A 12,936-nucleotide genomic window follows, 5' to 3' on the forward strand; every position below is an offset into this window, starting at 1 on the left:
AACACCATTTACCTCACCATCTAAACCCTGAACTGCAACAATCTTGATTTATTTACCTGCATAACTCCATTTTGCTGATCGCTGGAATAAAACTGAACCGTTGTTGAACTCTGTCCATCTGTCTGAGTCTGTGTGACACAACACATACATTCTGTCGTAATCTCTGAGTAATTTCAATTACTTTGCATCTCTAGGTCCAAACCTAAGAATAGGTGTGATTGTGCCTTTGCTCATTGGACCTAAACTATGGAACAGCCTTTCTTTTTGAATTTCCATAAAAATTTATTATTCCAATTGCTTTCAAATTTTATGCAATTTTGTAAATAATGATATTAAAAAAATATGAAAAAAATAAAAATAAAGGCTATTTTTATTGTTTGGTTATTAAATGCATTACTAATAACTTCTAAATGTTTTACAATTTTCATTGCAAACAACCATTGTATAAAACTTGTAATGACAGGTTAATTACATAAGTTTTGACAATAATGCATTTGGCTATATATATGTGTGTGTGCACATATATAATACAAATTTTGAACTGCTACATGTTTAGTTGAACTACCATAAGCCACATGGCAGAGCTGCGGTAATGACATCTTGTGTCGGTAAGGACACAATGTTAAAGTGCCTTGAAATCAAAAACAGGCTACTGTACAGAACAATAGTAAGATAAACAGAAAACAGAAGCTATTGCATGTGTAAAAATAGTAGTTTTGCAGTAAAGAACTCAAACAGTTTTTTATGTTTAAAAAATATTATCTCCTAAAGTTGATGTGTTTGTTGCATCAAACTGATTTGAGGCATGCAGTACTTTGTTTTTTGCCCTACGTTTTCTTTTATTTATCCTCCACTGCATTTTCTGATTTTTCCCTTTTTTTGTCAGCTGTGAGACACTCTTTATTGGCCCATTTTTCTTTCTCTTTTTGTAACGTTCTTTTTCCTTCTGCAGATACTCTGCATACCTCTCTGAGTCTTTTCTGATTTCCTCTCCTCATTTCTTTAATCTTATTGTTGATGAATTTAGTCTCATCTAGGATTACAAAATGTCATGTTTAAATATAATTTACAATAGACTGAATATTTGCAATTGAATATACAGTAAATCTTGAACTTGTCTCTAATGCTTTGAGTTGTATCATCTTAATATATCTGAATTAAACCATAATATACATTTATTTTAAAAATGTAGTTCAAAGTAAATAATTAATAAGCTGTATGGTGTCACGTTACGCTGCCGGAAGGAACATGGAGTCGTGGATAATTGAAATAGTCTTTAATTCGATCCAACACAGAGGGTAAATCCAACAGGGAACAGGAGGAAGACACACGTACATTACTTGTAGACCCGACAAACACTAACTGAACGGACTGGGGCTTAAATGCACAGAACAACGAGAGACTAATCACACCTGAACCAAATGACATAAATACAAGGGAGAAACTGGGTCACGGGACACATGGGGAGGAAAATCACAACAAAAACTGTCCAGGGGCGTGACATTACTCCCCCTTCCCAGAAGGCGCATCCCGTGGGGAGTGGGCACACGGAAACCAGGGAAGCGACAAAGGAGGGAGGAGACAGGAGGGACCCAGAGCAGGAGCCAGGCAGGACACACGGTGGCCCATGGTGGAGCCGACGGAGGGAGGAGCCATGTAGGAGGAATGGCCGCCGACTCCAGGGGGCCGACCAACGGCGGCAGAGCAGGTGGAGGAGGAGCCCGAGGGAACCCTCTCTGGGCTTAACACTGGAAAAGAAGCCCTCTCTGGGCTTGACTCAGGAGCAAGAACCCTCTCTTCCTCGGTGTGGCACAGTCCCCACGCCATACTCAGCTCACCCTCAGCCGTGGTTTACCTCAGAAATAGAATTTATGTCACAGCTGCACCTATTTAATATTTTATTATGCAAAACCATTAGCCGATCATAGCAATAGGCATTTAGTCTTGAATGTGCCCCGCCTATGAAAACAGACTATTCTGACGAGAGGGTTAAAACAGGAAAGAAAACAGCCTATTGTTTTAAATTATGTTTTTGATGTAAAAAAAAATTCTAAAATTGCTAATTTTGTGGCCATCAGAGAACAAATAGTCAAAATATAGTCAAAAAAAAAAAAAAAAGTAAAATAGTAAAAGAAAAATGCCGTTAGGGGAAACGCAAATGTAAGCGCACCAGTCTTGATTCCATTGGATTGGCAAAAAATTTGATTTTTAAAGTTTTATTGTTTGTATTTAAATCCCTCCATAACCAGGCACCACAATAATTACCAGACTTGCATACTGTCACAATCTCCGGTCTGTTGCTTATCTGCACATCTGCACTACAGTTCCCATCATGCTCCTTGATCCACAACCTGCACTCAGTCAGCCTTTAACCACACCTGACACCATCCACCTCATTAACACTCCCTATTTAAGCACACAGCTTGGTTGCCTGGGGCCTCATTTATAACCCTTGCGTACGTACAAAACCTGCCCTGAAAGAGGTGTACGCCACTTCCTACGCAAAAGGTGGGATTTATAAAAACAATTTGTTGGGAACATTTGCGCACCTGCACGCAGACTCTGACCCATGAATACAAACTCTTTTTCCAGGAGTGAGAAAATTAATGATGTAAACAACGATTTTAAAATCTGTCAATACACACATTTACATAAAAAATTCCACTCTCATAATGGAAATAAGCACTGAAATGACAAAGTCATATGCAGAAGTTAAACCAAAATTAGGCTATATGAATTTAGACATATTTGTAGTGGATGTGCTTGATTACTTTTCCTGTGGCATGCTATGTTTTAACGACAGCGAGGAGTGCTATGGGTGCACAATAATTCATCTTTAAACTGAACTGCAGATATTTTTACAACTGGAAGTAAACGGTAAGATTTGCAGAGTAGTAAACGCGAGTCAGACAATTGTATTTACACTGCATAGGCCTATCTGTTTCCACTAAAAATAGCAATAATATGTTCACATTATCAGCAAAAGTCCATACATTTAATTTGATTTGAATTGTTTAAAAACTGAAATACAATTTGGCCAGTGTAAAAGAATGAGATCAAGTTTATTCTTTCTAACTTTAAACATTATAACTTTATTCTAAAATATTTATTTGATAACTATTTTAAACAGTTTTGTTTTTATGAATATTTTGATATATTTATTCTAAAACATAGCAAGGATATTGGATGATTTTTAGCAATAAAAATTAATGTTTGACACAAATGGCATTTATAGTCCATATCTCATATTTTCTTAATGTCATGTACCTTGTGCTAAACATGGTGTCACATGGATGGGAATATGCATGGAAATGATATGCAGATGAGGTTATGCATGGTAAACTAGGTGTTGTAAGCTCTATATGATGGTTCCTGGGAGGAGACGGAGTGGAGATGCACGGACGCACATCTTCCCCTGACTGGGATTTATAAAGGGATTTTTGCACAGGTTCTGGCGTACACATGGTTTTATAAATCTGAAAACTTTTGTGCATACGCAAAATCGATCTTTTGTATGTACGTACACTTTTAGGATGACATCTACGAAGAGTTTTATAAATGAGACCCCTGGTCTTGTTTAGAGTCAAGACTGTATTTTCCAGGGTGTCTGTCACCTTTGTATCTCCAGTGTTACTCCTGAGTTTCTGTCTCCAAAGTTTTCCTCCTGTGTGTTCACCCAGTGTTTGGCATTACCTAGATACTTGCCTAAAAGAAGACTATCATCTCTCTAGCACCTGCAAAGACAGTAAACACCATTTACCTCACCATCTAAACCCTGAACTGCAACAATCTTGATTTATTTACCTGCATAACTCCATTTTGCTGATCGCTGGAATAAAACTGAACCGTTGTTGAACTCTGTCCATCTGTCTGAGTCTGTGTGACACAACACATACATTCTGTCGTAATCTCTGAGTAATTTCAATTACTTTGCATCTCTAGGTCCAAACCTAAGAATAGGTGTGATTGTGCCTTTGCTCATTGGACCTAAACTATGGAACAGCCTTTCTTTTTGAATTTCCCTAAAAATGTATTATTCCAATTGCTTTCAAATTTTATGCAATTTTGTAAATAATGATATTAAAAAAATATTAAAAAAATAAAAATAAAGGCTATTTTTATTGTTTGGTTATTAAATGCATTACTAATAACTTCTAAATGTTTTACAATTTTCATTGCAAACAACCATTGTATAAAACTTGTAATGACAGGTTAATTACATAAGTTTTGACAATAATGCATTTGGCAATATATATGTGTGTGCACATATATAATAAAAATTTTGAACTGCTACATGTTTAGTTGAACTACCATAAGCCACATGGCAGAGCTGCGGTAATGACATCTTGTGTCGGTAAGGACACAATGTTAAAGTGCCTTGAAATCAAAAACAGGCTACTGTACAGAACAATAGTAAGATAAACAGAAAACAGAAGCTATTGCATGTGTAAAAATAGTAGTTTTGCAGTAAAGAACTCAAACAGTTTTTTATGTTTAAAAAATATTATCTCCTAAAGTTGATGTGTTTGTTGCATCAAACTGATTTGAGGCATGCAGTACTTTGTTTTTTGCCCTACGTTTTCTTTTATTTATCCTCCACTGCATTTTCTGATTTTTCCCTTTTTTTGTCAGCTGTGAGACACTCTTTATCGGCCCATTTTTCTTTCTCTTTTTGTAACGTTCTTTTTCCTTCTGCAGATACTCTGCATAGCTGAGTCTTTTCTGATTTCCTCTCCTCATTTCTTTAATCTTATTGTTGATGAATTTAGTCTCATCTAGGATTACAAAATGTCATGTTTAAATATAATTTACAATAGACTGAATATTTGCAATTGAATATACAGTAAATCTTGAACTTGTCTCTTATGCTTTGAGTTGTATCATCTTAATATATCTGAATTAAACCATAATATACATTTATTTTAAAAATGTAGTTCAAAGTAAATAATTAATAAGCTGTATGGTGTCACGTTACGCTGCCGGAAGGAACATGGAGTCGTGGATAATTGAAATAGTCTTTAATTCGATCCAACACAGAGGGTAAATCCAACAGGGAACAGGAGGAAGACACACGTACATTACTTGTAGACCCGACAAACACTAACTGAACGGACTGGGGCTTAAATGCACAGAACAACGAGAGACTAATCACACCTGAACCAAATGACATAATACAAGGGAGAAACTGGGTCACGGGACACATGGGGAGGAAAATCACAACAAAAACTGTCCAGGGGCGTGACATTACTCCCCCTTCCCAGAAGGCGCATCCCGTGGGGAGTGGGCACACGGAAACCAGGGAAGCGACAAAGGAGGGAGGAGACAGGAGGGACCCAGAGCAGGAGCCAGGCAGGACACACGGTGGCCCATGGTGGAGCCGACGGAGGGAGGAGCCATGTAGGAGGAATGGCCGCCGACTCCAGGGGGCCGACCAACGGCGGCAGAGCAGGTGGAGGAGGAGCCCGAGGGAACCCTCTCTGGGCTTAACACTGGAAAAGAAGCCCTCTCTGGGCTTGACTCAGGAGCAAGAACCCTCTCTTCCTCGGTGTGGCACAGTCCCCACGCCATACTCAGCTCACCCTCAGCCGTGGTACAGGGGGCGGAGCTCCTCTCCGCGGTCACAACATCAGCAGCTTTCTCCCTCGTGGCGGGCGTTGTTGTCAGCAATGTGCTCATGTGCTAATTTCTGTTTCTATAGAAACTAGACTTGTTTGTCTTTGATAAAATGTAATAATAAAAGCCTTTTTTCATTGTTGCGGTAAGGACTCAAAAGTGTGGAATAGGCACATTTAGTTGAAAAAAAATCATAAAAATGATTAGTAAATAATAATAAAAAAATTATTAATATATTATAAATTAAAATGGATATTAAACAATTACATTTGAAATAATGTCAAATCGTAATTCAATTAGCTTATTTTACATATCATTGTGACCAGAGTCACAATTGCTTCACAATTGCTTCACAATTTTGTATGAAATCACTGTTAAACTGTTAAACTTTTAAATTGCTATTTGTAAAGACATTATAATTCATCTGAAACCTACATTTTGTCCGTATGACAGTATCCCATCACACTTTTTTAAGCAAATTGTTGATCTCCTGTTTTTTATCAATATGTGTCTGAGTACTGGCACGGTCCCTGACTGCCTAAAACATGCTTCCGTAACTCCTCTTTTGAAGAAATCAAATCTTGATGTGTCTGATTTAGGTAATTTTAGACCAATCTCGAATCTCCCTTTTATCTCAAAAATCTTGGAAAAGGTTGTATTCACTCAACTACACTCTTTTTCTGGATTCTAACTGATTATATGATAATTTTAAGTCTGGATTTAGAAAACTACACAGTACTGAATCTGCTTTACTAAGTTACTAATGACATTATGCTGGCTACAGATAACGGGAGTGCTGTTGCTCTGGTCCTTTTAGATCTCAGCTCAGCATTTGACATGGTTGATCATTCTACTCTTATCTCCCGTCTGGAAAATCTTTTAGGCTTTCAAGGTACCGTTCTGAATTGGAACCGGTCTTTTTTAACTAATAGGACGTTCTCTGTCTGTATGGGAAAATACACTTCCTCAATTGCTCATCTTTCTTGTGGTGTCCCGCAGGGATCTGTTCTTGCACCAACATTATTCTCTCTATACTTACTGCCATTGGGTTCCATCTTTTCCAAATTTGGAGTTTCATTTCACCTATACGCTGACAATACCCAATTATACATCCCTTTTAAACATAATGATTCAAGGTCCATAGAGGTTTTGCTAGCCTGTTTTCATGAAGTGAAAACTTGGCTTTCACAAAATTTCTTAGCCTTAAATGAGAATAAAACCGAGGTTATACTGTTTGGTCCAAGTGATTCCTATGACCTTGGTGACCTTGGCTGCTTAAACTCTTATGTTACTCCTTGTACAAAAAATCTAGGTGTCTTGTTTGATTCAGGTCTTAAGTTTGACAAACAAATTAATTCTGTGGTTAAATCCTGTTTTCATCATTTAAGACGTCTTGCAAAAGTCAAACCTGTTCTTTCTATAAAGAACTTTGAAATAGTCATCCATGCATTCGTCACCTCACGCCTCGATTACTGCAACTCTCTCTATTATGGAGCAAATCAATCATCTATCAGTCGTCTTCAAATGGTACAAAATGCTGCAGCTAGGTTGCTGACTGGCAGTAGAAAATTTAATTTTAACCTCTTTGCATTGGCTTCCAGTAAAACTGAGAATAGAATTTAAAATTCTTGTTTTTGTTTTTAAATCACTACATGACTTAGCACCAACGTATCTTTCTGACATTTTAAAGTATCACAATCCTTCTAGGTCACTCAGACCAGGCAGCCTTGGATTGCTCTCTGTCTGTAGATCTAGGTTGAAACATCGAGGAGACCGAGCTTTTGCGACAGTAGGTCCTAAACTCTGGAATAGCCTACTGGTTTCAATCCGAATGGTGTCATCGCTTTCTTTATTTAAGTTAAAACTTAAGACTCATCTTTTTAGTGTGGGTTTTTAATTTACTATCTTAGTGTCTTTGTTTTGCTATTTGTGAGATTGTAAATTGTACCTTTATTAGATGACTATGATCTGTACAGCACTTTGGTCAACCCTGGGTTGTTTTTAAATGTGTTTTATAAATAAAAAATGAATGAATGAATGAATAAACTGGCAAATGGAGGTTTCAAAAAGTATTGCATAAAAGGGTGCCGTTAATTGTGGCCAATGTGTATTAGAGAAAAACATTTCTCTCTACAATGGATGACTGAACAGAGTATTCTTACCAGTTTTAAAATTAATTTATTTGTTATTCATTATGTGTTCATTGTTTCCGACATTTATCAGAATCTTCCCAAAGAATGGATCATCAAAACCATAAAGAGGTACAGTAAAGATACTTCTTATATACAAGAAGCTTCATAAATAGAATCCATACACACAAATAAGTTCACAAACGCTACAGAAGCTAGAAACCGTCTCCAGTGTGAAAGTGATATTAGTGCACTGCTGTTCAAATACAAATAAAAAGTTAAATAAAAGTATTCCAAGTATTGATCAGAAAACAGTAACCAGCACAGGTATAAACAGTAAATATAGCTTAAATAGTACTTTGAGAAATATGACAGAGTGCATCTAATCTCAGCTGTGCTTACTATAATAACAGCCCAGTTACAGGTGTGATTGCTTTTAAGTAAATGTGCATAAATAGGACATTAATGTAGTTACTTACATTTAAGACATTTAAGACATCATTTGGATAGTTAGCCATTAGCACACTTGCATCGCTGCTTGTCTTATCAAATTAGAAGGCTGAAACTAACTGTATAAAAATAAAATGCAACATAAATTACCAATCCCAAGCAAATGCTCATATCCAGCACAGCAGGTTGAGCTTCATGCATTCTGCAAAATCTACAACATAATAATAACTAAACTGTACCATATCAGTACTATTTCCTTAATTTCTAATTATCAGTATAACAGCACACAATATTTCCATTTTTATCATGTACACTGATAGCTTGGAAGTGCCTTCTAGTGTATAAAAAAAAATGGTTTCTGCTCTAAATAGTTAAATAATGCATGATATATTATATTTCTCTAAATAACTTTGAAGATATAAACATTTTTTAAAACTTGGGATCCCATAAGGCCCTCAATCATGTCAGTATTAAAATGTACAGATGTTTGATATAGCGGTAAATATATTACGTCAAATTATACAAATATCTCTTTTGGACATAAAGATAAAAAATAAAGATATCTTGATTGAAATATCATAAATACAATTACTTGCTGTTTACTTTAAATTATTATGATAGAAAATGGCTGTATTTTTCCAGTGTAACCTTTTAAATGTATTCATTAAAATTAAACTACTACTACTCAATTATTTTGAGTACTGTGCAAGAAATAAATTAAATCCAGCTATATGTAAAGGATATATATATATGTGTGTGTGTGTGTGTGTGTGCTCATCATGTACATGTGAACCTTAAAGTATGCTTAAATGTCTGCCGTCTTAAATGGACATTTATGATTTTTGATATTGTACATTCTGATAGATACTGAGAGCTGCTGCGTTCTGGTAAATTAAGTCCACGTTGGTTCCAGTTCTTGATCGAATTATGTCATACGCACACTGGTGGAGGTAAACATACTGCTCCTGTTGTAGAAAACAGAAAAAAATTGTGTAAAATATGAGTCTGAGTATGCGTACCTACTTTGTAGAACAAATGTTAACACCAGTTTTTATGTAGCATGTAGTATGTTTAGTACAAGTTAAGCTCAATCGATTATTTTTGTTTCATAATGTCAATTACGACAGATAATTTCGACTTGTTCCTCCTTGTTCCTCCAAAAAAAAAATAAAAGATCTCAGTGTCTGGCTAAGTAATATATTTAAGTAGAATATCTGCATGATGTAAGCAATAAGCTTGTTAACATACAATATGAAAAAATAGCTTATTATTGCTTTTCTATGTAACGTCTTATTCAATTTTAGTTTGTCACTGGGACAGCTCATCATAAATCCTACAGTGATTATTAAAACAGCTTCACAGTTAAAATAATACAATACATTCAACAGAACAATTTGGGCTTTGGATACATCATTGGTCCACTCCAGATGGACCATAAAAAAGTCTAAGCTTTCCAATCCTGACCCACTCCAACCACAAATAAAGAATGTTTCCTCAGCTTCTCAAACTTCGACATATGCTTGTTCTGAAACTTCAGCTACATTGTTGTTCCCCTCACCATCTGAAGCGGCTCAATCCTTCCAGCAACTAAAGAAGGCATTCACATCAACACCCATCAGCACACAATCCCCCAAGTAGGAGTATGATATTGGCAACTGGGAACTACTTAAGCAAGCATTCAAGAAGTGGCACCACTAGCTTTAAGATTCCCACCATTCGTTCCAGGTCATCACATTGCAACCTGGAATCCCTCTGCGATGCCAAACCTTCACCAGGCCTGGTTGCCCTTGTTCTTCTCTAGATTCCATTTTAGTGATTCTCCAGGGTCTGCTTCAGAATCTATTCATCTAGAATAAGATTAATAATCATTGCACTCCTCTCTGGGCATCCAGGGACAACCCAAACCTTTATGCCCTTCTGCAACAAAGCACTGGTGGTGCCAACTTGGAATAGGTCCAGATGATGCATGATGTCCAGAGCTTTGTCCACTTATGCCCAGGTTGTGCCATGTCCGATGTACCTCGCAGCCTTCCAGCTGTAAAACTCCTTCCACTGCCAATACCTCATCACCTATGGCCACATCTAGTTGTGGACTTCACAACCAACCTTCCTTCCTCAGTAATCAAACCTGTGTCCTGATGGCTATTGACTGTTTCTCTAAGACCAGCCACCTGGTTTCTTTAAAGGGGTTACCAAAATCATTTGAGACTACAGAAATACTATTTCATCTTGTGTTCTGGAAGTACAGCCTACTACAAGTCCACAATTCATATGCCAAGTCTGGAAGCTTTCTTCAAGCTGCTGGGCAGTTTTTCTTCTGGCTATCATGCCTAATCTCCTGTTTCCTCAGAACTTACAACCACCAACATCAGCAGCTCTAGGGTCACTTCCTGCCCTTGGCTGAATATGCCCAAAACTGTCTCCGCCAGCCATACATGGGTATAACACCATTACTGTGTGTCCTCTACTGTGATTTTCCTGTTCTCGTAAACCCTCCACATCTCAGCCGTCGAACACTAGTGCCAATCTCATGTACACCTGCAGCATGCTATCTGGCATCGGAAAGGTCATTCTGATGCCCTGTGATCAGACACCTCTTCCTACCAGTCCAGACAGAAAGCCTGGTTATCTACCCTTGAACTTTGTCTCTGGGCCCTATTTTAATGATCTAAGCACATGGTCTGAAGAACATGGAGCAGGTGCACATAGGGCATGTCTGAATCCACTTTTCCAAGTTTAACAACGGAAATAAATGGCTGGCGCACCAAGCCCTCTGTCTTCCATGCAGAAAGTAATTTCCTCAATACATTGGCTCATATTTGTGGACCATCCCAGACAAACGCTGTAGGTCACGCGAGGTGACATTCTGGACCATCCCTACTCACCATGTTCCAATACAATCATCCCAACCATCCAGCTCATCAGGTACATGGTCAACCAGAGCGCCCCCTCTCCACTCCGCTCATCAAGGACTCCATATATACTTATCACATAGTCACCCACATTGTATAGTCTTACAGTACATAGAGGACTCTCTGATTGCACTAGCCTTCAGTAGTGTTCTCTTTATGACTCCCTCATGGATCCGCTGTGTGTACCATCAATACCAACTGCATTATCATTGTGTCATCTTCTACATCTGTGTCTGATTTCTACTGCCATTCCTGCTCCACCTGTTGTTCACCCATGGGTTCAATAAAGAATAATCTGTCTCAGTCTGCTTTCTTACAGTAAGTGCTTATAACAAAATTATAAGCCTTACATTTCTGCTCTAAAAGCTGGTTGCATTTACATTCATTGTAAGTGCCTCACTTTAACCTCCATTTTTTAAGGGGGTACAAGCTTAACTTGTACTGATCCCCAAAAAACCTTACCTCAGTCTGCACCATGAGAGGCCTGTGCATGCGCATATCATTAACAATTCCATAGATGTCCACCATGCTGTCTCTTTCAATCTGGAAGATCAGGTGATCAATGGCAATGAAGGTTCCCGTTCTTCCCACACCGGCACTAAAAGATGTGAGGGTCAAATAATGAGAAAGTTTAATCTAACGACTGGCAAATTTGAAATTTGTTGTTTGCATTGTAATATAAATTTCTGAATGCTTGTTAATAGGAACTTCATTGACCTGCAATGCACCACAGTTGGAGAGTGGCGTGAGTGCTGGTCCATGTGTTCTCTGATCAGGTGTCTGAAGTCAATGAGGACTTCAGTGGTCTGTGGAACTCCATGATCCGGCCACGCCGTGAAGTGGAACTGGCGTACATAGCGAGTTTCTGCTGTTTTCACCTACAGAATTATCCATCATATTATTGTAAAACATTATTGATTTAAAAAAACAAACAAAAAAAAAACTTCACTCATGTATGCTACTGAAGGAATGAATGGAGATATCAGACGCAGGAAGTGTTGCTTTACATTTTTGATTGCGAAGTCTCTTATGGTCCAGCTCTCCAGTTCTATCTCTGAGGTGGTTGTCACAGAGATGTTTTGATAATGATTAGTCCCAGATGGCCAGTACTTCTCACATTTCACCTGGTGAAAATGACAGAGTGCTGGTTATCTTTACTCTGAATTTTCACATTTTATCACTTTTCAGTGTGACTAATAATATTTCACAATGGTTGGCGGCGATAGCCTCGTAGTCAGTGTGCCGACATGTAGTGCCATTGTGCCTCGGGCATCCCAAGTTCTGGTCCCAGCTCTGGGACCTTTCCTGTTCCCGTTCCTCTATCTCTCCCCCACTTTGCTTCTGGTCTAATTACTGTCCTATCGAAATAAAGCCATAAAAATGCCAGATAATAATATTTCATTAAGAAAACTTACTCGTCCCATCTCATTGCATCTAGTCAGCATCACTATGGTGTGGACATTCTTCTCCCAGACCATTCTCCAGAATGCATTCACTGTGACGGGCAGCGGACCCTGAGCTGCTATAAACTCTTTTTTTGAATTATAGCCCTGTTCAAAAAAAAAAATAAAAAAGAAAGAAAGAAGAGTGAAAAACATGCTTAGACATAACCAAAACAAAAACTTTCACTTCTGTTTATATACTCACTGGTATGTAGTTGGCATTGATGTAGTCATCAAAGGAACTGCCACACATTGATAACTTCACTCTTGAAGCATCATCTGATGAAGGCGAACATACAATTAGTTTCATAAAGTAGTTATTAATTAAGAACTAAAAATTATGCATTTGATTTTATACAAGGTCATAAGGTTGCATTGTAGGGTCATCAG

General features: G+C 37.7%; 1 protein-coding gene across 1 annotated transcript in view; it reads right to left on the bottom strand.

Moving 5' to 3' along the window:
- Positions 1 to 7,774: 7,774 nt before the first annotated feature.
- The window catches only part of LOC306868114 (receptor-type tyrosine-protein phosphatase eta), a 41,388-nt gene continuing 36,226 nt past the window's right edge, over positions 7,775 to 12,936 (bottom strand). Inside the window, exons 25-30 of the mRNA XM_079414146.1 lie at positions 12,752 to 12,825; positions 12,520 to 12,654; positions 12,112 to 12,228; positions 11,822 to 11,982; positions 11,567 to 11,702; positions 7,775 to 9,157 (exon numbers count right to left, since the gene is read on the bottom strand). Of these exons, the coding sequence (XP_079270272.1) occupies positions 9,026 to 9,157; positions 11,567 to 11,702; positions 11,822 to 11,982; positions 12,112 to 12,228; positions 12,520 to 12,654; positions 12,752 to 12,825 (755 nt within the window). The 3' untranslated portion in view covers positions 7,775 to 9,025. The remainder of the gene's footprint in view (positions 9,158 to 11,566; positions 11,703 to 11,821; positions 11,983 to 12,111; positions 12,229 to 12,519; positions 12,655 to 12,751; positions 12,826 to 12,936) is intronic.

Source organism: Barbus barbus, assembly GCF_936440315.1.
Source record: "Barbus barbus genome assembly, chromosome: 50".
Lineage (NCBI taxonomy): Eukaryota > Metazoa > Chordata > Actinopteri > Cypriniformes > Cyprinidae > Barbus > Barbus barbus.